This window comes from Cannabis sativa, chromosome X (assembly GCF_029168945.1).
Source record: "Cannabis sativa cultivar Pink pepper isolate KNU-18-1 chromosome X, ASM2916894v1, whole genome shotgun sequence".
Lineage (NCBI taxonomy): Eukaryota > Viridiplantae > Streptophyta > Magnoliopsida > Rosales > Cannabaceae > Cannabis > Cannabis sativa.
Genome location: NC_083610.1, coordinates 1,128,057 through 1,151,985, shown reverse-complemented (window position 1 = coordinate 1,151,985; position 23,929 = coordinate 1,128,057). Strand labels below are relative to the sequence as shown.

The 23,929-nt window shown below is 30.3% G+C and overlaps 5 protein-coding genes across 10 annotated transcripts; 4 read left to right on the top strand and 1 right to left on the bottom strand.

Annotated features, from left to right (window-relative positions):
* Positions 1-324: 324 nt before the first annotated feature.
* On the top strand, positions 325-4,319 carry LOC115705084 (uncharacterized). Of its 2 annotated transcripts, none has more exons than XM_030632332.2 (12): positions 325-454; positions 971-1,066; positions 1,189-1,239; positions 1,338-1,379; positions 1,617-1,736; positions 1,844-1,989; positions 2,068-2,215; positions 2,332-2,415; positions 3,261-3,376; positions 3,504-3,562; positions 3,676-3,766; positions 3,858-4,319. In XM_030632332.2, exons 2-12 carry the CDS (start codon positions 976-978, stop codon positions 4,083-4,085), a joined length of 1,176 nt encoding a protein of 391 aa, XP_030488192.2. In that variant the 5' UTR covers positions 325-454; positions 971-975; the 3' UTR covers positions 4,086-4,319. The 2 variants fall into 2 exon arrangements, with proteins under 2 accessions (XP_030488192.2, XP_030488184.2); XM_030632324.2 differs by having other exon boundaries at positions 331-454; positions 967-1,066.
* A 4,457-nt stretch (positions 4,320-8,776) lies between these two features.
* LOC133031721 (cytosolic sulfotransferase 5-like) lies at positions 8,777-10,220 on the top strand. Its single transcript, XM_061105311.1, has one exon. The coding sequence runs from the start codon at positions 8,991-8,993 to the stop codon at positions 10,014-10,016; it is 1,026 nt and encodes a 341-aa protein (XP_060961294.1). The 5' UTR covers positions 8,777-8,990; the 3' UTR covers positions 10,017-10,220.
* An 857-nt stretch (positions 10,221-11,077) lies between these two features.
* Positions 11,078-13,017, bottom strand: LOC115705074 (transcription termination factor MTERF4, chloroplastic). Its single transcript, XM_030632316.2, has one exon. It carries the CDS (start codon positions 12,868-12,870, stop codon positions 11,350-11,352), a length of 1,521 nt encoding a protein of 506 aa, XP_030488176.1. The 5' UTR covers positions 12,871-13,017; the 3' UTR covers positions 11,078-11,349.
* A 2,943-nt stretch (positions 13,018-15,960) lies between these two features.
* On the top strand, positions 15,961-21,219 carry LOC115705122 (uncharacterized). Of its 4 annotated transcripts, none has more exons than XM_061106877.1 (8): positions 16,039-16,104; positions 16,214-16,288; positions 19,082-19,234; positions 19,313-19,461; positions 19,540-19,588; positions 19,906-20,048; positions 20,766-20,861; positions 21,153-21,219. In XM_061106877.1, exons 3-7 carry the CDS (start codon positions 19,186-19,188, stop codon positions 20,850-20,852), a joined length of 477 nt encoding a protein of 158 aa, XP_060962860.1. In that variant the 5' UTR covers positions 16,039-16,104; positions 16,214-16,288; positions 19,082-19,185; the 3' UTR covers positions 20,853-20,861; positions 21,153-21,219. The 4 variants fall into 4 exon arrangements, with proteins under 4 accessions (XP_060962859.1, XP_060962860.1, XP_030488225.2 ...); XM_061106875.1 differs by lacking the exon at positions 21,153-21,219 and adding an exon at positions 18,824-18,865 and having other exon boundaries at positions 16,040-16,104; positions 20,766-21,146; XM_030632365.2 differs by lacking the exon at positions 21,153-21,219 and having other exon boundaries at positions 20,766-21,146.
* Positions 16,058-23,790, top strand: LOC115705104 (inositol 3-kinase). 2 transcript variants are annotated; one of them, XM_061106874.1, is made up of 4 exons: positions 16,058-16,104; positions 16,214-16,288; positions 21,733-22,618; positions 23,263-23,790. In XM_061106874.1, the coding sequence occupies exons 3-4, from the start codon at positions 21,767-21,769 to the stop codon at positions 23,527-23,529; spliced, it is 1,119 nt and encodes a 372-aa protein (XP_060962857.1). In that variant the 5' UTR covers positions 16,058-16,104; positions 16,214-16,288; positions 21,733-21,766; the 3' UTR covers positions 23,530-23,790. The 2 variants fall into 2 exon arrangements, with proteins under 2 accessions (XP_060962857.1, XP_060962856.1); XM_061106873.1 differs by lacking the exon at positions 16,058-16,104 and adding an exon at positions 21,460-21,533 and having other exon boundaries at positions 16,223-16,288.
* Positions 23,791-23,929: the final 139 nt, after the last annotated feature.

Below are 23,929 nucleotides of genomic sequence, written 5' to 3'. Positions count from 1 at the left end.
TTGCTATAAATTTAGAAATAAAAAATTCTAATTTGTTTAATTAGTTCAAAGTAAAAACGTATGTATCTCATGTAATTTTATATATTTTATTAAACTCTATTAATTTTAAAAGACTAATTTAATATTTAAATACTTAAAGTTTAATTTTTGTTTGTAAATTACTACTACATTTAATTATTGATAATAATAATATGCCTAAATTTAAATTTAATTATGTTATAAAATTTAAGTTTAATTATGTACCTAGCCATTGATTTAGTAATTATAAAATTTATATAGTAATATAATTTATCATTAAAAATAAAATTTAATTATTTATCAGAAATTACTGGTTTTAAAATAATAAGTATAAATATGTAAGCTTTTTCTGAGTTGCTCTTCCTCGTCTTCACCTCACGCCTCTCTTTCTCTCTCCTTTCTCACCTCACGGTTCTCTATCTCTTCAATCCCACAGGTATGATTTTGCTTTTCATAAGAAACATTTCTGTTGAGTTGTTCTTTTTTTTTCTGGAAAAACGAAGAGAAACAGATTAAAGAGCAAACTTTTTTCTTTTTGTAAGAAATTATTGTAGTCAAAATTGGCTTTTTTTTTTCTTTTTCTTAGCTGCCCAAGAAAGAGAATATTTTGATAAAAGATTAGGGATTTTTGGTGAGTATTTTGGTTGAGTTTAGTGCTTAATTTATTTCCCAGTACAGATTTTTGTGTGTTTATTTTTTTTTTCCATAACAAATATGTTTTTGCGCAATCAATACAGTTTTTTTTTGTTTTTGTGATTTTTCTGTTGTGATGAAGTTTGTGCCTGTAAAGTGTTTGATTAAATTCCTCACTGAAATGTGTTAGTTTCGTGCTCATTAAGTGTTTGATATGATTCCACAATGACATTTTGAAGTATTAGTTGTGTTTGTTCTGATCATTTTGAATGCTTACGGTAAGTGACTGAGTGACTTTGTTTGGATATGATGCAGCAGAAGAAGATGAACAATCCTGAGAATGAGAATAATGATCATGGTGAAGTTTTCCTTGATGAGTCTGACATTCTCCAGGAAATTAATGTAGATGATGAAGGTATCTCTCTCTCTCTCTCTCTCTCTCTCTCTCTCTCTCTCTCTATATTTATATATATATATAATATATATAAATTTATCTCTTTTTCATAATTAACTTTGTTGATATTTTATGCCATGCAGACCTTCCTGATGTGGACGATGAAGAGGGTGCCTCTGAAGCTGAAATGGCTGGTATGTGCTTACAAATTTAGGAATGTCAAAGTCTATTATTATTAATGGCTTTGATACCAAGTTGAATTGATTGGTGTATTCTCTTCTTCTTTTTTCAGATGAGCCTGATGATTCTATGCACATATTCACGGGTCATACTGGTAATACATAATGCTTTCTTTGCTTCATTTTCATTTGTTAATGAAACTTCATTCCCTTTACGAGTTTCATAATGTCTTTTGTGCAACTTATGATGGGTTTGGTGTGGTTAGTCTTATGGTTTATTCCCATGTTTTTGTTTACTTAGCAATATGTTGAATCTTATGTATCTGAAGATTGTAGGGTTTGATTCTGCTGTGAGTTATATTACATAATTTCCTTGACAACTATGTGTGCAGACGAGCTATACTCGGTTGCTTGCAGCCCAACAGATGCCTTGTTAGTAGCAACTGGGGGTGGAGATGACAAAGGTTTTCTTTGGAAGATCGGTCAAGGAGATTGGGCTTTTGAGCTTCAAGGTATGAGCATCAGAAATAGCAATACGCTTTGTGTTCTTTCTTCATTGTTTTACATTTGCGATTAATTTGATTTCATATTGGTTTCATTGTTTTAAACTTATTTGTAGGTCACAAGGATTCTGTGTCTAGTTTGGCATATAGTTCTGATGGGCAGTTGCTTGCATCTGGAAGCTTTGACGGGGTCATCCAAATATGGGACACTTCCACAGGAGATCTCAAGTGTGTGCTTGATGGTCCTGGAGATGGAATTGAGGTTAGCTTGTGAGGCAATATTGATTGATGTGATACTGTTATAGCTATTGAAACTGAGTTTGAGCAATGTGAGTTTCAGTGGGTCAGATGGCATCCTAGAGGGCATCTCGTGTTAGCAGGTTCCCAGGATTCCACCGTTTGGATGTGGAATGCTGACAAAGGCACCTATCTTAACATGTTTCAAGGTCACAGCAGCACTGTAACTTGTGGTGAATTTACTCCTGATGGTAATGCTAACCTCTTCTCTTGTTCTTTGATAATGTTTTCCTTTTCGTGCTTTACAAATTTGCTGTGCAAGTCTCTCATTTCCTTTGTCTCTATCCTTTTGTTATTCATTTTTAAGGTAAAACAATATGTACTGGATCTGATGATGCATCTTTAATAATATGGAATCCTAAAACTGGTGACAATATTCATGCTGTAAGAGGTATGTCCTTGATTCTTGCTCTGAAATTTCCAGTTCTTTGTTTTTTGTTTTTCATAGTTAAAAGTAATTGAATGTTGAACTTAGTGAAATCTGATAGATTGTCTTAGGGTTCTACAAATTTAAGATGATGATATGTGGACTTCATTGGAATGCATCCTGTAATAATGGATTTGAAATATGTAACTAAAACTTCCGACATTTCGAGGCAATGCAAAAAGTCTTTTTCATACATCCTTCACTGCATGACAATTCAAATAAAAAAAATAGAAAATTATCCATCGATGCAAGTTTACCGTCTACCCTAGATGCATGCACATCTAATCATGAGCGGTGTTATTGGCCGAACATTGAATGGTTTTAGCTGGTCTTTTATTCAACGCAACTAGTGTTATTATGATAAATGCTTATCTTTACTGTTGGGTGTGTTTTCCTCGGCCTTTCTTAACGTGCTTGTTCAAGTCTTCTCAGTGTCCCACCTTTTTCTCTTATTCTAGTTCAAATACCTCCACCAATTTAGATGATGTATTATAGATTCAATAGATTCAAATGTTTAATAATAGGTGGTTTTGAAGAAAATGGTACTGAAGTGGGAATTAAATAATTCATGAACAACATTGTTAGCTGAAACGGTTAAAATGAACTTCGAAAAGATCGACAAGTATGAACAACCATACCATGATTTTTTTTTCCTTTATGCTGGATAACCACTCTAGGTGTTTGTGAATTGCCATAGTTATTTGCAAATTCTTCAACTATATCAAGTTTAGAACTTTTTTCCACCTTTCTTGCCTGTGGTGCAATTTCGGTTTGCTAAGTTGGTTTCTTGAACGCTAATTTTCCTGTAGGATATCCATATCACACTGAAGGAATTACATCTTTGGCAATAAGCCCTGATTCATCTCTTGCCCTTACTGGTTCAAAGAATGGCTCTGTTCACATTGTAAATATATCTACCGGAAGGGTAAATTTATCTTATCTTTTCAAAATTATATTAATATATCTACTTAAAAGTGTGACTGCATAGAATGATCAAACTGATTTTGATGGGTGTTTATAGGCCTATAAAACTAATATGCTAACCATTTCAGGTTGTTACTTCTCTGGTATCTCATACAGATTCAATAGAATGCCTCGCGTTTGCACCAAGGTACTGTGAAATTATGAACCCTATAATATGTGATTATCATAACAAAGATTGTGTGTGCATTTTGGTATCTTCGTTGTTGAATATTTTGCAACTGTGCGAATTGTGTACGGCAGTTCCCCTTGGGCTGCAACAGGTAGTATGGATAAGAAGCTTATTATCTGGGATTTGCAGCATTCATCGCCCCGTTGTACAGGTGAACATGAGGTAAGTTAAGAGTTTCATTTAGTATCGATGAATTAGTTGTGCTGCTTTCTAGAACTTCGATCACTCACAGAATGAATTTCATTTTGGGCAGGATGGGGTTACTTGCTTGACATGGCTCGGTGAAACTAGGTTCATAGCAACTGGATGCGCTGATGGAAAAGTTCGAATATGGGATTGTCTCTCGGGTGACTGTGTAAGAACCTTTAGCGGGCACTCGGATGTCATCCAAGGTCTTTCTATTTCTGCCAATAAAGATTATCTTGTTTCAGTATCGCTCGATGGAACTGCTCGAGTTTTCGAGATTGCTGAGTATCAATAAGCAACTTGTAAGAAGGAAATCATGTGCATTAGTGACATAGATTATTTTTCTTCTATTTGATGTGAGTTTATTTATCCTTGTCTAACTAATATTTTCCAATATATGGATATGTTGCTTGCACAAAATGTCAAGTTTCAAAATTTTGGTTAATAACAGTTTTGATAGTCATAGCTGCAAAATTTCATGTTTTTGCTTATAAGAACTGTTAACTGTGTTAATTGTAATTTATGGAAATATTGTTGAGAGGAACTGGTTTTTCATTTGATTTTTTCTTCTGAATGTGTATGAGCTCTTAATCCTTTTTTTTTTTCAACTTCCAAACCTAACAAACCTCATTTTCAACTTCTGGTGTGCATGGATTATTCGTATAGGATATGTATTATATATTTTTTTTCATTTTAAATACTTCATATTGTTTTCTAAGTAATCCATGTAGTTATATGTAAATTTCACTTTATTACTATTATTGTAAATTTTTCTTAAAGGGAATTATACTTATTATTCAAGACTTGTTAGATATTGTAATAATTTTAAAATATTTCAAAGAAAATCAGTAAATTAATTTTTATTATATTATATATTTGGAAACAATATTGGTAAGCATCATTAATTTGGTGACATATAAATTAATAATGAAAAATAAAGGGCTTAACCAATAAAATGATAACTAAAATGCTTTTATTTTTTCATTTATTTTTTAACCATGAAATTCTTAGCAGTAAAAAAGGAAGAAAAATTAATACTTATATCATTTAATTACAATTGATCATCATATTGACAAAGTGTGATCAATTACAATTAATTATTAATAATGTAAAATAATCTAAACTAAACTAATAAGAAAATATCTTTTAATTTATGCAACTATCGGTCTTTCAGAAATTATATCAATCTAATGATTGTTTAGCATCTCCATATCGACATTAATTTCTCTCTTATGTTTCGCTATTAACTTTTGCACAACGCTTAGTGCAGTTATTAAGCCACCAAATTTCTGTAGTCTCTGAAGGTATTTATCATCATCATCATCATCATCATTCTGTCGAGATGATGGAATCACTCTAATCACTTCCTCTACATAGGAATCCAACCTAGAAAGCTTCTCCGAAAACTTTTCCATATTCTTCTTCTCTAGCGAAAGACTCTTCTCGTCAAATTGATGAGAATTGTTTAGAGAAAGAGCTTTTGAATAATCATAACGATTATTATTAGTGTTTAGTGACAAATTCTTGAGACTTTTCATCTCTCGAATAACAACATCTTCACGCTCAAAATTACACAAAACTTTCATCTCTCGAGTAACAACATCTTCACCATCAAAATCGCCATCATTTTGTTTCATGCATTGGCTGAACCCCATTATTCTATCACTTTTTTTTTTTTTAATAAAAGTAAATAATGAATAATACATTAGTCTTCATCCATATATATAGGGGTTGATGTTTTTGATTTCCTGATTAAATTCGAATTATATTCACACTTTTTTATTTTATTTTATTTTTTTTAAAAAAAAGATCAACGACCTAAGCCTTCAATTATCTTTAAATGTGTTTTTAATTACTTATTTCTTAATTAAAGATATATTGCTATACTCATTCTTATTTATATAAAAGATAAAATCAAGAGCCCTAGCCTCCAATTATCTTTGTTTTAAATATTTTATTTAAATTCCCTTATAAATATATATAAAATTCAAATTTAAATTCATTTTTTAAGATAAAAAAATCACCGTAAACATATTTGTTCTAATTTATTAAATATCTATAGATATATAGCAGATCTTTAATAACAGATATATAACGATTTCTCAAAATATATATAAATTTTCTCTCTCAAAATATATATTATGTACTCATTAATATAGGATAATGTTTTATTTTTCTCTTAAATACATAATACTAATATATATATTTATAAATTGTCAAAATATATATATATATATTTATAAGTAAATATTATTTAAGACTTTTCTAAAAGTTACTCATAAATTTTTTAGTTAAATCATAAATTAAATCCTATAAATTTTTAGTTAAATCATAAATTTTTATTCAGGTGGCGGCTTGTCGTTCTTTTATAGCTGATCTGCCGTTAGTCACAATTAATTTTGTAAAACGTTCTGTAAACAAAGCTGCACATTGTCTTGCTCGTGACTATTGTTTGTATCCAGATCGTATTTTTAGCGAGGATAATGTTCCCGCTGATTTTCTTTCTATTGTAATGGTTGAATCTTCTTATTAATAATGTTACCATTTTCCTTCAAAAAAAAAAACATGTATTTTTAAAAATATTTACAAAATAATATCCAAACCTCAATATTAATTATTTTTTTTAAACATAACTAACCTGAAATTAATTTCTAGAGCGAGTATCTATTCTATATAAAGTGTGCCTATATAACTGAATTCTTGGTTTATGAAAAATTCATGGGTGTGATTTTTTATTTATATTTAATAAAATAATAAAATATTATTTATATATAATAAAATAATAAAATAAAAATAAAACAAATCCCATTTAAACTGATATTTGATATTTGAACTGATATTATTTATATATATACGATATTATATATTGTTCTCATGTAATATTATTTAAACCATAAATTTACTATCCTATTTTGAATTTAATTAAAACCAACAAAATATATATACCTAATCTTTACGTATATCTCTCCTTTTTTCTAATTTTTTTTATTAAAGTTAATTATTTTAAATAAATAAAAATTCATAATAAAAATCTAATTTCTAAATTTTCTCTATTACTGTACTATTTTGAATTTAATTAACAACAATAAAATATATGTACGTATATTTTTCATTTTTTTAATATAAATTTTCTATATACATATATATTTATACAAAAAAAAAATAGAGATAAAAAATAGTAGTGAAGAGATTCAAAAAATTTCACATAAGCTTCAAACACACTCTAAAAAAAATATCATTTATAATTTTATGTGTAACTAATTTATTTGTTTATTTGGATGATTTTAGTCTATATATCTCAAATTATATTTTTTAATTTTTATAATTCGGTTATAGCAAGTAAGAATATTTGGGTTGATGTAATCATAATTTTGAATTTAATTAAAACCAACAAAATATATATACCTAATCTTGTACGTATATCTCTCATTTTTTCTAATTTTTATTTTTATTAAAGTTAATTATTTTAAATAAACAAAAATTGATAATAAAAATCTAATTTCTAAATTTTCTCTATTACTATACTATTTTGAATTTAATTAACAACAATAAAATATATGTACGTATATTTTTCATTTTTTTGATATAAATTTTCTATATACATATATATTTATACAAAAAAAATAGAGATAAAAAAATAGTAGTGAAGAGATCCAAAAAATTTCACATAAGCTTCAAACACACTCTAAAAAAAGTATCATTTATAATTCTATGTGTAACTAATTTATTTGTTTATTTGGATGATTTTAGTCTATATATCTCAAATTATACTTTTTAATTTTTATAATTGTGTTATAGCAAGTAAGAATATTTGGGTTGATGTAATCATAACAGTATATATATAGCTTTAGTTGAGCATGAATTGTCCATTTGATTTTGTTTTAAGTTTAGATTTTACAATTGTATTTGAATACTTAGCTATATATATGTGGATCTTGAGTTTATCGGGTTAATTTGTTGAAAATATATGTTTACTGATTTGCTCAAAACAAATATACATAAACACATATATTTTGTTGAATCCAAATATACATAAACACATTTTTTGTTGAATCTATCATGGAGTGCTATGAAATTGATGAGAGGCTTCAAGAGAAGAATGATATTAAGATAAATTTGGAGAGCATTTGCTTTGTTATAATATTATTTGGAAGCTATCATATTTCTTGTTTTTTATATTCTTTCTTTCATATGTCCAGTTATATGCCTGCTACCCCTATTCTTTATAATTTTATTATTACCGGCTCGAGTTAAGTGTCCATAGTAAGTGTGTAGCATTATTATTTTTTAAATATATTTCAAGCTAATCTCCATTCTCCTTTTCTCTTTCTGCAAATTTTAAATTTGACTTTTCACTATTATTGATTTTCAAATAACCCCACACACTAATTAAAATTAGTTTTTAAACCATTTTAAATTATATGATTATTTATTGAATCTTTCTCAATTAAATTATAGAGCACCTAACATAAAACTAAGTATACGTGCCTTGCACGTAACTTTCTTTTAGTATACTAAAATATAATAATTTATACCAAAAAAAATACGGTTGATGTCTTACTTTTGATTCCTAGAGTAACCCATGTGTTCCCCTCTTAAATCACTCATTAATTAATTGGTAATTAGCAAAGTGATTAATGTTGTTTATTAATAGTTTAATAATGTTAAACAATTCTGCAACCACTCTTGTATTTGTATATATAACTGTATATTAATTGCATACATAAATTATTTTAATTAAAATATATTTAAACTTTCGAAAAATACTGTCAACATTTTAACGTGTAGAAAGTATTATCTCATAATGGTGTTAGACACCATTATAACATAATAACGATTCTCTTATTATTAATACTTCTTTTTTTTTTAGAGAATTATTAATACTTCTTTGATAACTTATAACATGCGTATAACAAAATTTATCATCATATCATAAATTAAGTCTTTTTAATAAAACATTAAATATAACTTTAGTTACATTGTAGTTACTATAAGGTTAAAAGTTCGTAATTAATGTCAAACAAAGAAAACACCAAATTGAATTTAGTGGTGTAATAACTAAAGTACCTCTTAAGTAAATACTTATTTATTACACAATGTAATTAATATCTATCAATTGATTTTTGCTTCTACATGAATCTATAAATAACCATTTTGCTATTCCAACTTTTCTTCAAAGTCTCATATAGATTAATTCAATATGAGTGATTCCATGATGATAAGTACCCAACAACATGAGAATGAGTTATATAGCTATGAAGATCAAAACAAGGAAAAAGAGTCATTTGTTTCCCAACTCCCTAAAACCAAAGGATGGTTAGGATCTAATAGTACTCTTTGCTTGTACCAAAACTTTTGGTGTCCACCAACAATTGTTCCCAACATAATTTCATTCCAAAATCACTTCCAAGCTCTTGATGAAGACATAATTATAGCCTCAAAGCCAAAATCAGGCACCACTTGGTTGAAAGCCCTTTTGTTCTCAATCGTCAATAGAGCCAACACCACACTCTCCAACACCCCTTTGCTTAGTTCTAACCCTCATGAGCTTGTACCCTTTTTTGAGTTTAATTTGTATACAAGAAACCAAAAAAATCCCCCTCTAATAAAAAATATTCCATCTCCAAGACTATTCTCCACTCACATACCTTATGACTCTTTACCAAAATCTATTACAAAATCGCAGTCTCGAATTATCTATATATGTCGAAACCCTCTTGATACCATCATTTCTCATTGGCATTTTGCAAATCAAGCTGATGATAGTGATCATCTCGACCATTGTTCTTCAAAGTGGACTTTAGAGGAGTTTGTGGATGCATATTGCAATGGTGAGGAAGTTTATGGGCCATTTTGGAGCCATATTCTTGGATATTGGAAGCAAAGTGTAGAGAATCCTCAAAAGGTTATGTTTTTCAAGTATGAAGAGTTGAAAAAGGACACTAAAACTCAAGTGAAAAGGTTGGCTGAGTTTGTTGGGTTTCCTTTTTCTTTGGAGGAAGAGGCACTAGGTATTGTTGATGAAATATTGGAGCTTTGTAGTTTGAAAAATTTGAAGGAATTGGATGTGAATAAACATGGAAAATTCATGCCATATTTTGAAAATAAAAGTTATTTCAGAAAAGGAGAAGTGGGAGACTGGATTAATCATCTTAATTCGGCTACAGTAGAACGTGTTAAAAAACTAGTCCATAAGAAGTTAAATTCTTCTGGTTTGATACTTTAAGCTTAAATTATTTTACATATTAATAAATAATAATAACTACATAAATGAAAAACAGATGTAAGTTTTATTATCGAACTAATTTTTATTTACATGTTTGGTCCATGAAAAGTCTATATATAAATAACTTCTATTTGGTTGTGTATTGTATTAGTGTGTATCTTTAAAGTATTTCTAAAATAAATAAAATAAGTATTTATTGTGTTATGTACTATACCTTACTGGACTGGATAGTTTGAATTTTTCAAGCTTTTATTTTTTGTTAATATATTATTTGCTATACTTAACAATGTGAATATCAGTCTCCTCACCATTGACCATTTTATTACTTGTTGGATTTGGGCACAAGAGTTAGCTCTCTACACATAAACATCTCTTAATTAGATGCAATTTTATTTATTTGGATCCAAAAGCTTCGAAAGACACAAAAGAAGTTTTATCAGTCATGGTTTGCCGCCGTCAATTGTTTGAACCGTCTCTTCAAAGACGGGAGTACTTAACAATTTCGGTTGATCTACCGTTTCGGGAGGAGAAATCGACAAATCCCGTTGGCATTCCTGGAAACAATATTGGCATTGGCTAATTTGGTGACAAATAAACTTCTCAATCTTTATTATAGGATTATAGTTGTTGTGTTTGTTGGATTAACATAGTTAATAAAATTTGCCTAATGTCTTAAGAATTAATAAATAAATACAACAGTCAAACATTTGAGACATGAGTCAAAAATAAGAAATCACATACACAAAATGTTTTGTATGAAAATTATGTACCCAAAGTTGCAGAATGCTTTCATTTCCTTTTTGACATGGTCATTATTCGATATAATCTCCAACAAATTATCAATTAAACTTTGTATTTTTCAAAATAATATAAAATAGACGATGAACTCAATTTTCATCAAATGAAAGAATTAATAATAACCTACCTTAGAAGTGTTATTACAAGAATTGTTACATTCTTGGCATTTATTCGTGCTAAAACGTAGAAACTAATTTCAAGTTGGTTATATTAAAAAAAAAATTGACAAAAATCAAGTTTAGGATCATTTCTATACCATTCTAGAAAACAAAAAATCTGAATTATCATTTAACAAAATAAAAAATTGAATCTGTAACTTTTTTATAAAAGACTGAGTATTTAACCTAAAATCTATACACACATGGTATCTATGTAATATATTACTAAGCAATATTACTACATACATATATGAATAAACAGAATGAGAACTTTGCTAGCAAAAAATGACAAAAACCAAAAACAGATAAGAGATAATAGAAACAAAATCTTGAACTGAAAATGAATAAACAGAGTTTTTACGAAAACAAAATCATCATCAAAGAGAAACAGTTCTTTTGTAAAGTACTTCATTGTCACTCTCTTCTTCTTCATCATCAGACACAATCTCACTACCAGGTAGCTCTAATTTTCCACCCATACAAAATGATGGCCCTGATCTTTCTGGTTCAATATAATCCCCTTGTAACCTCTCTTCAAATCTCTGGTCACTACAATTCAAGAACCAATTCAATGATGTCCTAATACCCTTGTTCTGTAACCTATTGTACCTAGGTTTAATCCTAGACTCTAAACTATAAGTAAAGTATTCAGGAAACTCTACAAGCTCTTGCAATGGTCTCCCCATCTCACTCTTGAAAAAATAATAACTGTTCTTCATTCGATCAACTCTCAACGCAACCAACTGTGGGCATTTCACAACCATCTTAGCTACATCACCGGATGGTAATCCCCGTCCGAGCAGAAACTCAACAGGTTTCAGTATCACATTTTGGTTAAGACTGATAATCTGTGGCATCTTCTCCATTACTCGAGCAAAGCCTTCGGGATCAACCTTGAGCTTCAAATTGAAAAAGTATTGTTGTGAAGACATCTTAGCTTTCAATGGTAACCCAATGATTTGTGGATACTGAGCTATAACAGATGCAAGTGATTCTTTTCTAACTCCAAAACTCAACAAACATTCCACATTAGGCTTAACTGTCTCATCAAGATCATAACCAAGTATATAAGCCCTCTTCTCCAACATCCTAGATAAAATCTTCTTAGGCAAACCCAATGAAACTAAGTAATCAACAAGTGGTTTAATCATTGTCCCAACTCTCATTCCCAAAAAATAAGGGTACTGAGTTACCATTGGACCAATATCTCTAGGATTAACACCAATACTAACAAGATAAGCAACTGAGGTACTCATTGTTCCTTCAAGCTTAAACCCAAGTATTTCAGGATACTTCATCAAAACATAACCAATATCTTCCTTCTCAACATCGAGTCCGCGAAGCGATTTAATAACAGGAGCAAGCTCAACAACAACACTAGCATGTAAAACTTGAGGATAATTCTTAACAAACTCACCAAGTTTTGATCTTTGAATACCAATCTTCTCCAAGTAACCTAAAACAGGTATAAGATTTTTTCTAACACTACATCCAAGCATTAAAGGGTACTCATTTATGTCATCAACAGTTAATCCTAACCTCATTATGAACTCAACTCGTTCTCTCATAACCTCAACTGTAGAAGGCAATTCTAAGCTCTCTAATTCATCAGTAATTATGCCTAAGCTCTTTAAGTAATCACATATTATAACCCTAGACACAAGCTTCTCTTTTCTTCCCTGAACCACACCCCAAGTCACTGAGGGCATTTCGTACTCGGGAAACTGAGTTGAGAACACACAAACCTGTAAAACCCTTGAAGGGTTTTGGATTTGGGGAAGTTGGGGAGATGGGTTTTGGTTGGATTGTGAAACTGGGTAAGAATTTGGTGGGAATTTTGGACTTGTGGAGAGTATTTTGGTGATTATTCTTCTTCCTCTCAGTAGTGAGCTCGCCATTTTATGATTAAATTAGAACAAATTAAAGCAACGAAGAATATTACTGTAAATATTAATATCAATAAGAAAGGGAATCTAAGGGCTTGCTTACCTGTGTGTTTATGGAGTTTTGAGAGAAGAACTTTTTCGACTGAGCCAAACCAGAGTTTGAAGAAGAAGAAGAAGAAGGAAGAGCATTTGAGAAGCAGGGTTTAGATGGGCTTGGGCTTGGGCTTGAATTTTTTTAATGATAAATATGGCATTTTTATCATATTCTTACAAAAAAACCATAAAATGAGAATCTTCAAGTTAATGTCATAGAATAATGAGCATAGCTATTAGGTAGGGGTGTTTACCGATTTGTTTACCAAACTAGATCAATTATCAAACTAAACTAAACCAATCTACTCAAAAACGAATTGGTTAATATTTCTAATTTTTCTTTTACAAAAATTGTTCATTTTTTTATTTTTATTTTTTTGGTTTTTTACTTTTAATAAGTTTTTAATACATAAATAATAATAAAAAAATTAGTATCAATATTAATATTCTACCTATAATTGTTCCTATACATCAACATTTCATCCATATATATTAAGTATATATAAAATAATTATGTGAATTGGTTTGATTTGAGCTGCTAGCGAGATTTCTAAAACTGTGACCAACCCAGAGAATTTTAAATGGTTCGGATTGATCGAATAATTCACACCAAATTTATTTGGTTGTCTCAAATAATTTGGTCCAGATTAGTTGAAGTTTAGAACTACACATTGCGGATTACAACACTCCTATTATTAGGTCCCTTAAGATGTCTAAGACTGTATTATACCAATATGCATCTTAAGTGGTAAGTAATTTGTCAAATTATTTATTCAATCAAATGTGTAAAACTCGGTAATAGATTTGTACTGATAAGGTATGTTAACTTATTATGAGATTGTACTGACAACGACATGTTAACTTTTTATGGTAATTGACACTTTAAGTTAAAAAATTGAAAGTTAATAAAATTTCTTGGTCTCTCTATTTGTACCTTTCGTTCTCTATCTTCTCTACATTGGACATTTTTGCTTCTACCCAACTCTTCCACCTCCACCCTCTTTCTTCAACTCTAGGTGACAACATATTTTTGATACTAATTTTTTATTTAATTTTTTGTTTTAAATATTTTTTTGTGTTACATAATTGTTGCCACATTATTATTCAACAACAAAAATTAATGGTTTGTACTTAATTGCAATAAAATACTAAGATAACATATTATTAAAGATAAAAAGAAAAATTCTTTTTTTTTTTATATTAAATATATATATTTTTTTAAAAAAATGTTTGGTTACATACAAAGCATAAATTCTTTTTCCTTTTGGAACAATAGGTAAGCATCAATTCTTCCTTCTTTTTTTAAACAAATATAAGCATCAATCCTTTCTCTTTTTCTCTTTTGAATTTTTACCGCTAAAATCAAAAATCAAATTCTAAATTTTTAGGGAAAAAAATTGACCAAACCGATCGATATTCACCCCTAATACATAGGTGTTAAATTTGATCGTCTTATCTATTAAATGTATTTCATATATATCTACTAGATTAGTTCGAATTTATCTAATATTTTAGATTTATATTTTTTTGAATCAAATTAGATCCATCCAATATCTAAATCCAGTATTTATTAAATTTGATCTATCCGAATCCTCCAAAAAAAGTGAAATTTTAATTTTAATTTTCTTATATACTTGTATAACAACATAAAATTTAATTGCTCATTGAAACTAAATAAAATACTAATTAATTTGATTGAATATTAAATTTATTGTATTTTAGACACCCCATCCAACATTTGAACCAATCTAATTAGATATTAGAAATATCATTCAATCTGATTTGATCGCAATTCGACATCTAATATTTGATAATCGGTTGTAATTGAATCAGTTAGTTGTAATTAGATTGGATAGAGTATATGACTATAAAAAAATGACTAAAAAATTATCCTAGATGACAAAACAGATAGAGGTGTATCACTACACATTTTTTAAGAGTGTGCATTATAGAAGCTTCCAAACAAATATATGTGCTTGAAAAATTAATGGACCCCTTTTAAAAAGGGTCCACATATGCATTCCTTATATCTGTTTCGATATCTCGAAAAATACTTTAGTCCATTTGTTTTTTCATAATCCTATACGTTTTAATTATTTAGCATATCCTGTAAAATTTTGAGAAATTCAGAAAAATTATTTTACATGCGTATAATATAAAATAAAAGAATCTCACGTGCAATAGACTGTTTGAACCCTATTTTTGGCGTATTATATTTTTTTCGAATACATGATGTCTTAAATAAGTATAACATAGACCACAACGAAAAAAAATTAAACTAAAAATTCTTCCAGATACTAAAACAATTAGAAAGCGCATCAATAAATCTATTTTAAAGGGTGCATGGTAGAAGTATCCGATATATTTTTTTTTATTATTATTTTCTTTTCCTTTTTTCTTAATAATTTAGGGTGATTCTACAATGCACCCCTTAAAAAGGTTGTACTGATACACCCTGACTTGTTTCGGCATCTAGAAAAAATTTTTAGTCTAATTTTTTTTTTCATATTTATGTACATTAACTATTTAAGACGACTTATAAAATTTTGAGAAATTTCAAATAATTTACAATATAGAAAACAATGTTCGAACAATCTATTTTATACGCGTATAAAATAAAATAGTCACGCGTGCAACACACTGTTTGAACGTAGTTTTCGGCGTGTTAAATTTTTCCAAATTTCTTAAAATTTTGTAGAATGTTTTAAATAACCATAACGTACATGACCATGAGAAAAAATTTGACTAAAAAATTATTTCGGATGCTAAAACAAATAATAGTGTATCAATGTATCTATTTTAAGAGAGTGCATTGTAGAATTTTCCATAATTTAAAATAGACAATTTTACCATAAAAAAACAACCAACCAATTTCAAAATCAAACACGTATCCAAAACCCTGTGACTGCTCCAATCTTCAATCTCCAGATTCAACAAAACACCAAAAAAAGCCCTAGAAAATCCCCCAAATCGCAAACACAAAAACCTTATCAATGGAACACTTGTAAGTCTAGTGTGATTCTACCGTTACGTATCACTACACCACCAGATTTCTCATATATATATATATATTATATACATGTATTAACCCTAATAACATCTTTAAGTTATAGCAGCCAGCCGCACCCTCAAACCATTTTCGTTCTCTCTGAGGTATGTGGGTTTAATTAGTTTATTAAATTATCGTCTAAATTTTGTATTTATAAAAAAAAAATGTAGTAAAGTAATGCTACGTATATCACTTTATAATGCTTGATTGCAGTTTGTTTGGAGGTTTTGATTTATTTCAGTTGGTTTGGATTTGAGATTTGGGAGTTTTTGGCTTGGTGGATTTGAGGTATTTATCATTATTACTAATTACATAAAATCCTAATCCTATAAAGGGATTAGGATTGATGATGATTTGTTGTTTTAATGTATTTAGTGTTTCAATTCTGATTTGTATGTGTTAATTAGCTAGTTTAGTGAATTAAATGAAAAGAACACAACAGACAGTAAAAATGCCTATTCAGACATTATTTTGATCTAAGTACCCTATAGTATACCTTAGAAATCATAAGAGTAAATTTGTAAAAATGCCTCAAAACTGTATTGTGTTTGCTTATAATAATTTCTTTTACATGATGATCAAATTATCCAACCAAAAATAATTAGAAAATACTTATTCAGCTGGTTTTGAATTCTAATAATTTTCTAAGAATTATTCCCAAACCTACTAAGTAAGTCGAATCTCATATAGTCCAAACCCAGTTAACCCATTCTTATAAAACTATGGCCAAAAAACCAAACCTAAATAACTTAAAAGCCAAACTTAGAAGCCCACACCTACCCAAACATATGCCTTAATACCTTAATATACCCATATGGTTTCACACATTTTGATTCATCTTTCTCAACTATTAGTCGATTCCTTGGCATAGCACTTTGGACTTTGTTCATTCTATAGTAATTGTAGTACTAGTAGTAATTGACTTACAAGATACTGATAAAATTATTAGGGAGATAGCATGAAATCAAGTATAGAACACCCAATCAAAGCAAAATTTCATTTCTTTTTGTTTGGTGGTGGTTCAAAGTTGAGACTACTCACAAACACATTAAATCAAGATACCAAACCTTGTCAATAAAGTGCGAATTTCATCCATAAAGTTCTTTTGATCAAGACAATTGTCAGTGGGGCTTGAGAGAAGTTAGAACTTGGATCTGCAGTGTGAAAGATTGTTGTAAGTGCTTTTGATTTATCCAAGAAAGCAAAGAGACTATAAGCTACATAACAAATGTCGAATTTCTTATTGAAAGTAGTGAATGCATGCAAGCATAAGTTTAAGTTCCCTTAAAAAATGAATTATGAAATTCTTTAGTAAATAATACAAGCATATGTGTTTGTCACCTTTTCCAGACTATGTTTGAAACAAGTTCTTTCTATAAATATCTATCTAAGAGGTGAATATGTAACAGACTTTTGATAAAATCCTATTAAATATAAGTTGAAACTAGCCATTGATCCAACAAAGAAACTTAAAGTATATATATAGAAGAAACATCGATATTTGGTGTCAAAGTTATACATCTTCTACAATTATTGTGTTAATACAATTTTAAAATTGTACAACATAAAATGACAATGAACCACAAACAATTAATCATGAGCTATAGCACACTGCTCATGAAGTCCAACTAAGTGAAGCTAATCGAGTACTAAAGAAGAATGTTATCATTACATTATATTTTGCGAACAATCCCAAACTATGATAGCACAAGCAATAAGCACACAAAGATGTCATTACTGACCATTTTGTATGTTGTTAGAAAGTATTTTAAGCATAATTTACCTTTTTTAAAATCTATGCATGAGCTGGTTCTAATCGAGATTAGTAGCATAAGGATCAAGTCGACCCTTATAAAGTGTGGGAGAAGCCCATGTCTAGTCTTTGTCTCTCTTTTGTAGTAGTAAATGCATGATACTATTCTCTACCATTTGACTCTAGTTCCAACCAATCTATATATATAAACATATATATATATATATATACATAAATATATGCAGATCAATTAAATTTATGCATAAATTGTTATATGACATTTAAGACGTGATAAAAAGTTAAAAACCCAAATATAAAATTATAGCCAATATTATAGTATAGACTATGGACCTAGAGAAAGAAAAAGAAAACAGTAATTTAACCCTAAGTCACAATCTTCTTCTGTTGTAATTATAATTCGTGACATTTCTCCAAACTCAAATGGACAACACCATCGTTGAATGTTAAGAAACGAGGCCAACATTGTTGTAATTCTAATTCTGTTGCAAGAATGAATCTTGTAATAGAGTTGCTTTGAATGAACGCTTGAAGAAAGTGTTATATACATGTAGACCTTATTTAAGGTCAGTCCTATTCAATCATCTTTGACTTGAAGAATAAGAAGTGATAAAGTAAATATTTCAGACCAAAATCAAAGAAAAATAATCAAGAATAGAGACGTAGACAGATACCATTGTGATCGAAGCAATGACGTTTTTCTGGAGCTAACTTACAGGCCATGGCTTCTGCTGTAGTCGTGCTTCTGTTGTTTCACCTATTTTGTTACCCTGTATGCTCTCTTCTCTGCATTCCTCCGCTTGATTTAAGTAGTGTACTCATTTAGACAAAATGTTACAAATGTACATCATGGTTGATTGAGCAAATTTCTTTAAATAAAAGTTCACAATATAGTGGCCAACATGCTGACTTAAAATAATTATAATTTTGATAGAAAAGAATTACATATGTTATAATTATTATTTCTTACCATTTGAGCTTCTAATGCACGCTACCTACCAACATTTACTTTACCACTTTTCTGTAAATTTTGTGTTTGCAAACCAAACTAGCATTGTTGTGGTCTTCATAAACAAAGCTTCTATATATGAAAGGTAAGTATTTTCAGTCTTTTATCTTCTTCGATATTTCTCGTTATCTTATAAATAATAATTTTGATTATTTTATATTTTAAATATAAATTACACAAGTAAACTTAAGAATCTTTTTTAGGATCGATTTGTTTATTTTTGTTCATTCACGTTAGTAAATCACGTAAGATTAACAAATTTGCCACGAGTCATGATGTACTTTTGTGATATTTTGTCTAGGTGGCTAGCACTACTCGTAGATAATCAGAGAAACAAAGCAAAAGCTAGAGTAGAGAGTAACTAAATAGGCGAAACGACCAAAAAGCTTGATTAAAGAAGAAGCAATGGCCGAGAAACTGGCTCCAGAAAAGCGCCACAACTTCATTCACAATGGTATTTATCTTTTGTCCCGATTCTCTTTTCTTTGACTTTGGTCTCTGAAACAGTTGATTTTCACTTCTTATTCTTTAGGTCAAAAGGTGTTTGAATGGGACCAGACACTAGATGAGGTCAACATGTATATAACTCTTCCGCCAAACGTTCATTCCAAGCAATTCTATTGCAAGATTCAGTCTAAGCATGTTGAACTCGGGATCAAGGGCAATCCTCCTTACCTCAATGTTAGTCATGTTACTTAATGTTCACCGTGGTGTTTTATCAGTTTTATAATTTAGTTAATTTGAGTCTTATTATCGCAGCATGACCTTGCTAGCCCGGTGAAGACAGATGATTCTTTTTGGACCTTAGGTATATTTTTTTTGTGTTTTCTTATTCCTCGAATAAAATGTCCTTAGTTGCCCATTTGGATTTGGAGAAATATCACGAATTTGAATTACAACAGTAGAGAACTATGACTTTTAGGGATTAGATTTTTGAGTTTTTTATTTGGGTCTTTACTAAAGTACTGGCTGAAATTTTATACTGGCGTTTTAGTTTTACTAGGTCCTAAATGCCATATAGGATGCCAATGCGTAACTTCTATAGAAGTGCATGTATATAGATTGGCTCGAACTAGAGTTCATAGTTTATTAATAAAAAATTGTCATTTTTTCCGCAATTGGTAGAGGATGGTATAATGCATATAACACTACAGAAGAGGGACAAAGGCCAGACTTGGACTTCTCCTATATTGGGTGAGGGCCAACTCGATCCTTACGCTACTGATCTCGAACAGAAGCGGCTCATGCTTCAAAGATTTCAAGAAGAGGTAAATTATGCTTAAATTGCATTGTAATATCATGATGTAATTGTCTTTATACAAAATGATCAAAGTGCATTCTTTTTGTGCTTTATTTGTTGCCATGGTTTTTGGTTCGTTTCTCAAATATATAATGCAATGCTAATATTTATTTTTCGTGCTGAGTTGTTTTCATTGATTTTTGATCTCTTGTTCTTTATTTGGACCTTCTGAGCACTGTATTGTAGCTGATAATTAAATGTTTGTAGTACATTGTAATTTTATGCTGTACAATTTTAAAATTGTATGGGATAGTATTGGTAAAAGATGAATAATTATGACATCTAATATTTGGCAGTTCTTGCATATGTGTTAAGTTTCTTCGTTGGGCCGGTAGTTTCAATTCTCATTTTATAGGATTTTATCAAGAATCGGTTAAACATTCACTTCTTAAGTAGATATTTTAAAAAAAACCAATTTTAAAAAGTTTGTAAAAGATGACAAGCACTTTCATATTATTTACTAAAAGAAATTTAGTATTCATATTTTTTAGGGTATTAAACGAACTTATATTTGCTTGATTTTATTACTCTAATAAGATTTTAGTAATTTGATGCTGTGTAGCTTAGAGTCTTTTTGGTCTTTTAGATAAGTTAAGCACTGACAACATTTTTTTGTTATGTCATTGACATGATACGCTCTTTAGTTTGAGACCAGTTGTTTTAACGCTTTGTTTTTAAATTGCAGAACCCGGGTTTTGACTTCTCTCAAGCCCAGTTCACTGGCAACTGTCCTGATCCAAGGACCTTTATGGGTGGAATTCGTACTGATTGACAATGTTTGGTATCTTGATTTAAAACTTGCAAAATCACGACTTAACATTTAGTAAATAAGACGATCTAATGTGTTTGTGAGGAGTCTGAACCACACCTTAAATAAAAAGAAATGAAGTTTGGTTTTGATTGGGTGTTCTATATTTGGTTTCATGCTATCTCTGTAATAATTTTATCGGTGTATTATTATCTCTGAATTACTACTATTGTAGCATGAACAAAGTTTAAGTGTTGTGTATGTTAGAACCATACTTATAAATTTATAATTATTATTGATGCTGACTGTTTTCGTGTATATCAGAAATGCCAAGGAACTGACTGGTATTTGTGAAAGATGAATCATGAATGTGTGAAGTCCTATGTTTGGATAATTCTGCTTAATAGTAAGACACTAGCTTGACTCATAAAAAGGTCAAACTTAATTTGGCCATATAAACAAGAGAATGAAACCATAGAAAAGTAAATGTTTGGCTGAAAAGGTGTGACTAAAATAGGAATTATATTCTTTTCTCCATGTTTAAATTAAATTGTAAGGTTTGATGTGAATGTGTTCAATCCAAGAAATCTACACACGAGTTGGAATCAAATGCTGTTGGTGCTGTTTTTAGGGTTAATAAAGATTTCTCCTGCCTAGTCAAGTGCTTCTTCACACACACCCTTCTGAAGGTCTTACATTAACTAGGTATGGCCTATTTTAAGTTTTAATCATGCCAAACAACCTAATTTATTTTAATATTCAAAATATCTTTGATTTTCTTTTCCTGTATTTTCACAACTAAATTTAGTACATTGGGAGAACAATTGTTGTGCTAAGTTTTTATTTGCTTTATTTATCATTTCTGTCTTGTTAGAAAATGCTAAGATTATTAGGTGTGTTGTAGGTGACAATTCTCACAAAAGATTCAATTCCCACCCATGGTGAGGGACCGAAAATATCCTCGACACCAGGGCCTAATTGTTGGCAACTATTGCCATGATGTTCTTCTCCGAGACGACATTGTAGTGGCCGAGACTCTCGGCGGTGCTGTTTCCTTCATTTCTGCCGTGTTCGATGGCATGTTGGTTTGTCACAATTCAATATCGAAAGTTGGCTGGGACTTCGCTTATTCGACCCATCATGAACCAATTGTAGTGCCTGATTCGAAAACCACTTTGTTCCATGCACACTTCAGCTCTGAAATCGATGGGGATGGGCACCAAGATCGGATTTTGAAAAGGGTCTGTGCTTGTGACCCGATTTGGCCCTCAGATCTCCCAGAATCAAGATTCAATTTTGGAATGGCGGTTGGGGTCGGCGGGGAGATTTTGCCAGAGACGCTTGAGAAAATGCTTGAATTATGTGAAACAGTTTCTGTGGATATTCAGGCTTTGATACGAGATTTTGATGCCATTGATGGAACTGTGAAACTTGTGGATTTGAAAGAGAGTGGGTTTTATCACCTTCTTCCTCAAATTGGGTTTATAAAGGCGTCGGGTGAAGAGACTTCGTCTTTGGACATTGAGGAAGTGAGAAAATTGTGTTGTGTTGTTGTAACAAATGGGAAACATGGGTGCACGGTCTACTGGCAGGATGAGGAAGCTCAAATTGGGCCTTTCCCTACGAACCAGGTTGATCCAACGGGTGCAGGGGACAGTTTTCTTGCTGGGTTCGTGGCTGGACTCGTGCAAGGCTTGCCTGTTGCTGATGCTGCATTGTTGGGTAACTTATTTGGGTCTCTAGCTGTTGGTCAAATAGGTGTGCCCAAGTTCGATTTGAGGTTGTTTCAGGTATGTTTTATGGAGTTCCTTAATACTTCTTCATTGTTTTAATAATCAAATTCATTCTGTTCTTTGCAAAAAGAAGACTTATGTTGTTGTAGATATCTGTCGTAGTAAATGTTACTTGTTCTTTATAATTAGCTAAATCAAAAAGTGTTTCTAAGAAAATGTATTAAGCTCCAATTATATTGGTTATTAGTTTTTGATGTTATAGACAATTAAGGCTTACATGGAAACAAGTAAAGATGTTACTTACGAACTCACTTGCTCACTAGACAAATTCAGGGCTTGAAAGGGTTGGGAGAAATGGCTTAAAGTTCTAATCTTTGCTTGAAGGATAGCCATTATAAATCATAATCTAGAAAAAGGATACACTTTTATTATCTCAAAAGTTTGTTTGTGTACTTATGATTCTTTGAAGTAATGAATGGAGTGGGTAGTTTACACTTTTCTTGGAAAGTGAAATGGAATTTGAAAACATCTCATATTGTTGAGCTGAATTATCTTTTATCATATGAGTGAAAGGCTTTAAAGACTGGAACTATTTGTTGTAGTGCTTATGCCCTTTAGAGAAATTTTTTAGTCATTTAAATATTCTTTCTCTGTTTTTCTTTTTGGTCATAAGTTTTTTTTTTTCTTTTGCTGTCTACCAGAGAGTTAAGGAAGAGGTACAGAGGAGGAAGGTGCAGTGTAACAGCTACAGCGAAATGAAAGCCGAAGACTCGAAGCTTATGAAGGTGCCAGGATTTGAACAGTTTCATGCATCACTTTCAGCAGCAAACATGATATCTACTTGTCCTGTCCAGGAATGCCAATGGGATCTGTCGATTTCTCCTCCCGAAACAGTAGATCAGCCGAAATTGTTTAGTAGTCCTGTCTTTGAAGAGACGGTTCAAACAATTGACGGTGGCAAACCATGACTGGTAAAACTTATTTTGTGCCTTTTCAAGCCTTTGGATTCAAATAAAATTGCATCAAAGTAAGAGATAATAGGACTCATTATGTATCTTATATGTTCCCTCTGCAATTACCATGATCATGTGCCCCTAATTAATTGGTTTTGGCAGATATATAAATGTATTTTGAAAAGCTTACTTATAAATTGAACAAGTAATAAAATGGCCAATGCCAATGGCAAGAACACTCATATTGTCCACAAGGATTAAAATTTAAACACATTATTAAGTATAGCAAATAATAAATTAACAAAATTTTAAACTTAATTTCAACAGTCTAGTAAGGTAAGCTGCTATAGTACATAACACAATAAGTACTCAATTTTATTTATTTTAGAATTACTTCAAAGATACACAATACCAC

Excerpts from the sequence above, each read along its gene's own strand:
- LOC133031721 (XM_061105311.1), top strand. The coding sequence starts at position 8,991 with ATGAGTGATTCCATGATGATAAGTACCCAACAACATGAGAATGAGTTA.
- LOC115705074 (XM_030632316.2), bottom strand. The coding sequence starts at position 12,870 with ATGGCGAGCTCACTACTGAGAGGAAGAAGAATAATCACCAAAATACTC.
- LOC115705084 (XM_030632332.2), top strand. The coding sequence starts at position 976 with ATGAACAATCCTGAGAATGAGAATAATGATCATGGTGAAGTTTTCCTT. Across the intron at positions 1,380-1,616 it reads CATATTCACGGGTCATACTG|ACGAGCTATACTCGGTTGCT; the intron begins GTAATACATAAT and ends CTATGTGTGCAG. Across the intron at positions 1,990-2,067 it reads GTCCTGGAGATGGAATTGAG|TGGGTCAGATGGCATCCTAG; the intron begins GTTAGCTTGTGA and ends TGTGAGTTTCAG.
- LOC115705104 (XM_061106874.1), top strand. The coding sequence starts at position 21,767 with ATGGTGAGGGACCGAAAATATCCTCGACACCAGGGCCTAATTGTTGGC. Across the intron at positions 22,619-23,262 it reads TCGATTTGAGGTTGTTTCAG|AGAGTTAAGGAAGAGGTACA; the intron begins GTATGTTTTATG and ends GCTGTCTACCAG.
- LOC115705122 (XM_061106877.1), top strand. The coding sequence starts at position 19,186 with ATGGCCGAGAAACTGGCTCCAGAAAAGCGCCACAACTTCATTCACAAT. Across the intron at positions 19,235-19,312 it reads CCACAACTTCATTCACAATG|GTCAAAAGGTGTTTGAATGG; the intron begins GTATTTATCTTT and ends CTTATTCTTTAG. Across the intron at positions 19,589-19,905 it reads TGATTCTTTTTGGACCTTAG|AGGATGGTATAATGCATATA; the intron begins GTATATTTTTTT and ends CGCAATTGGTAG.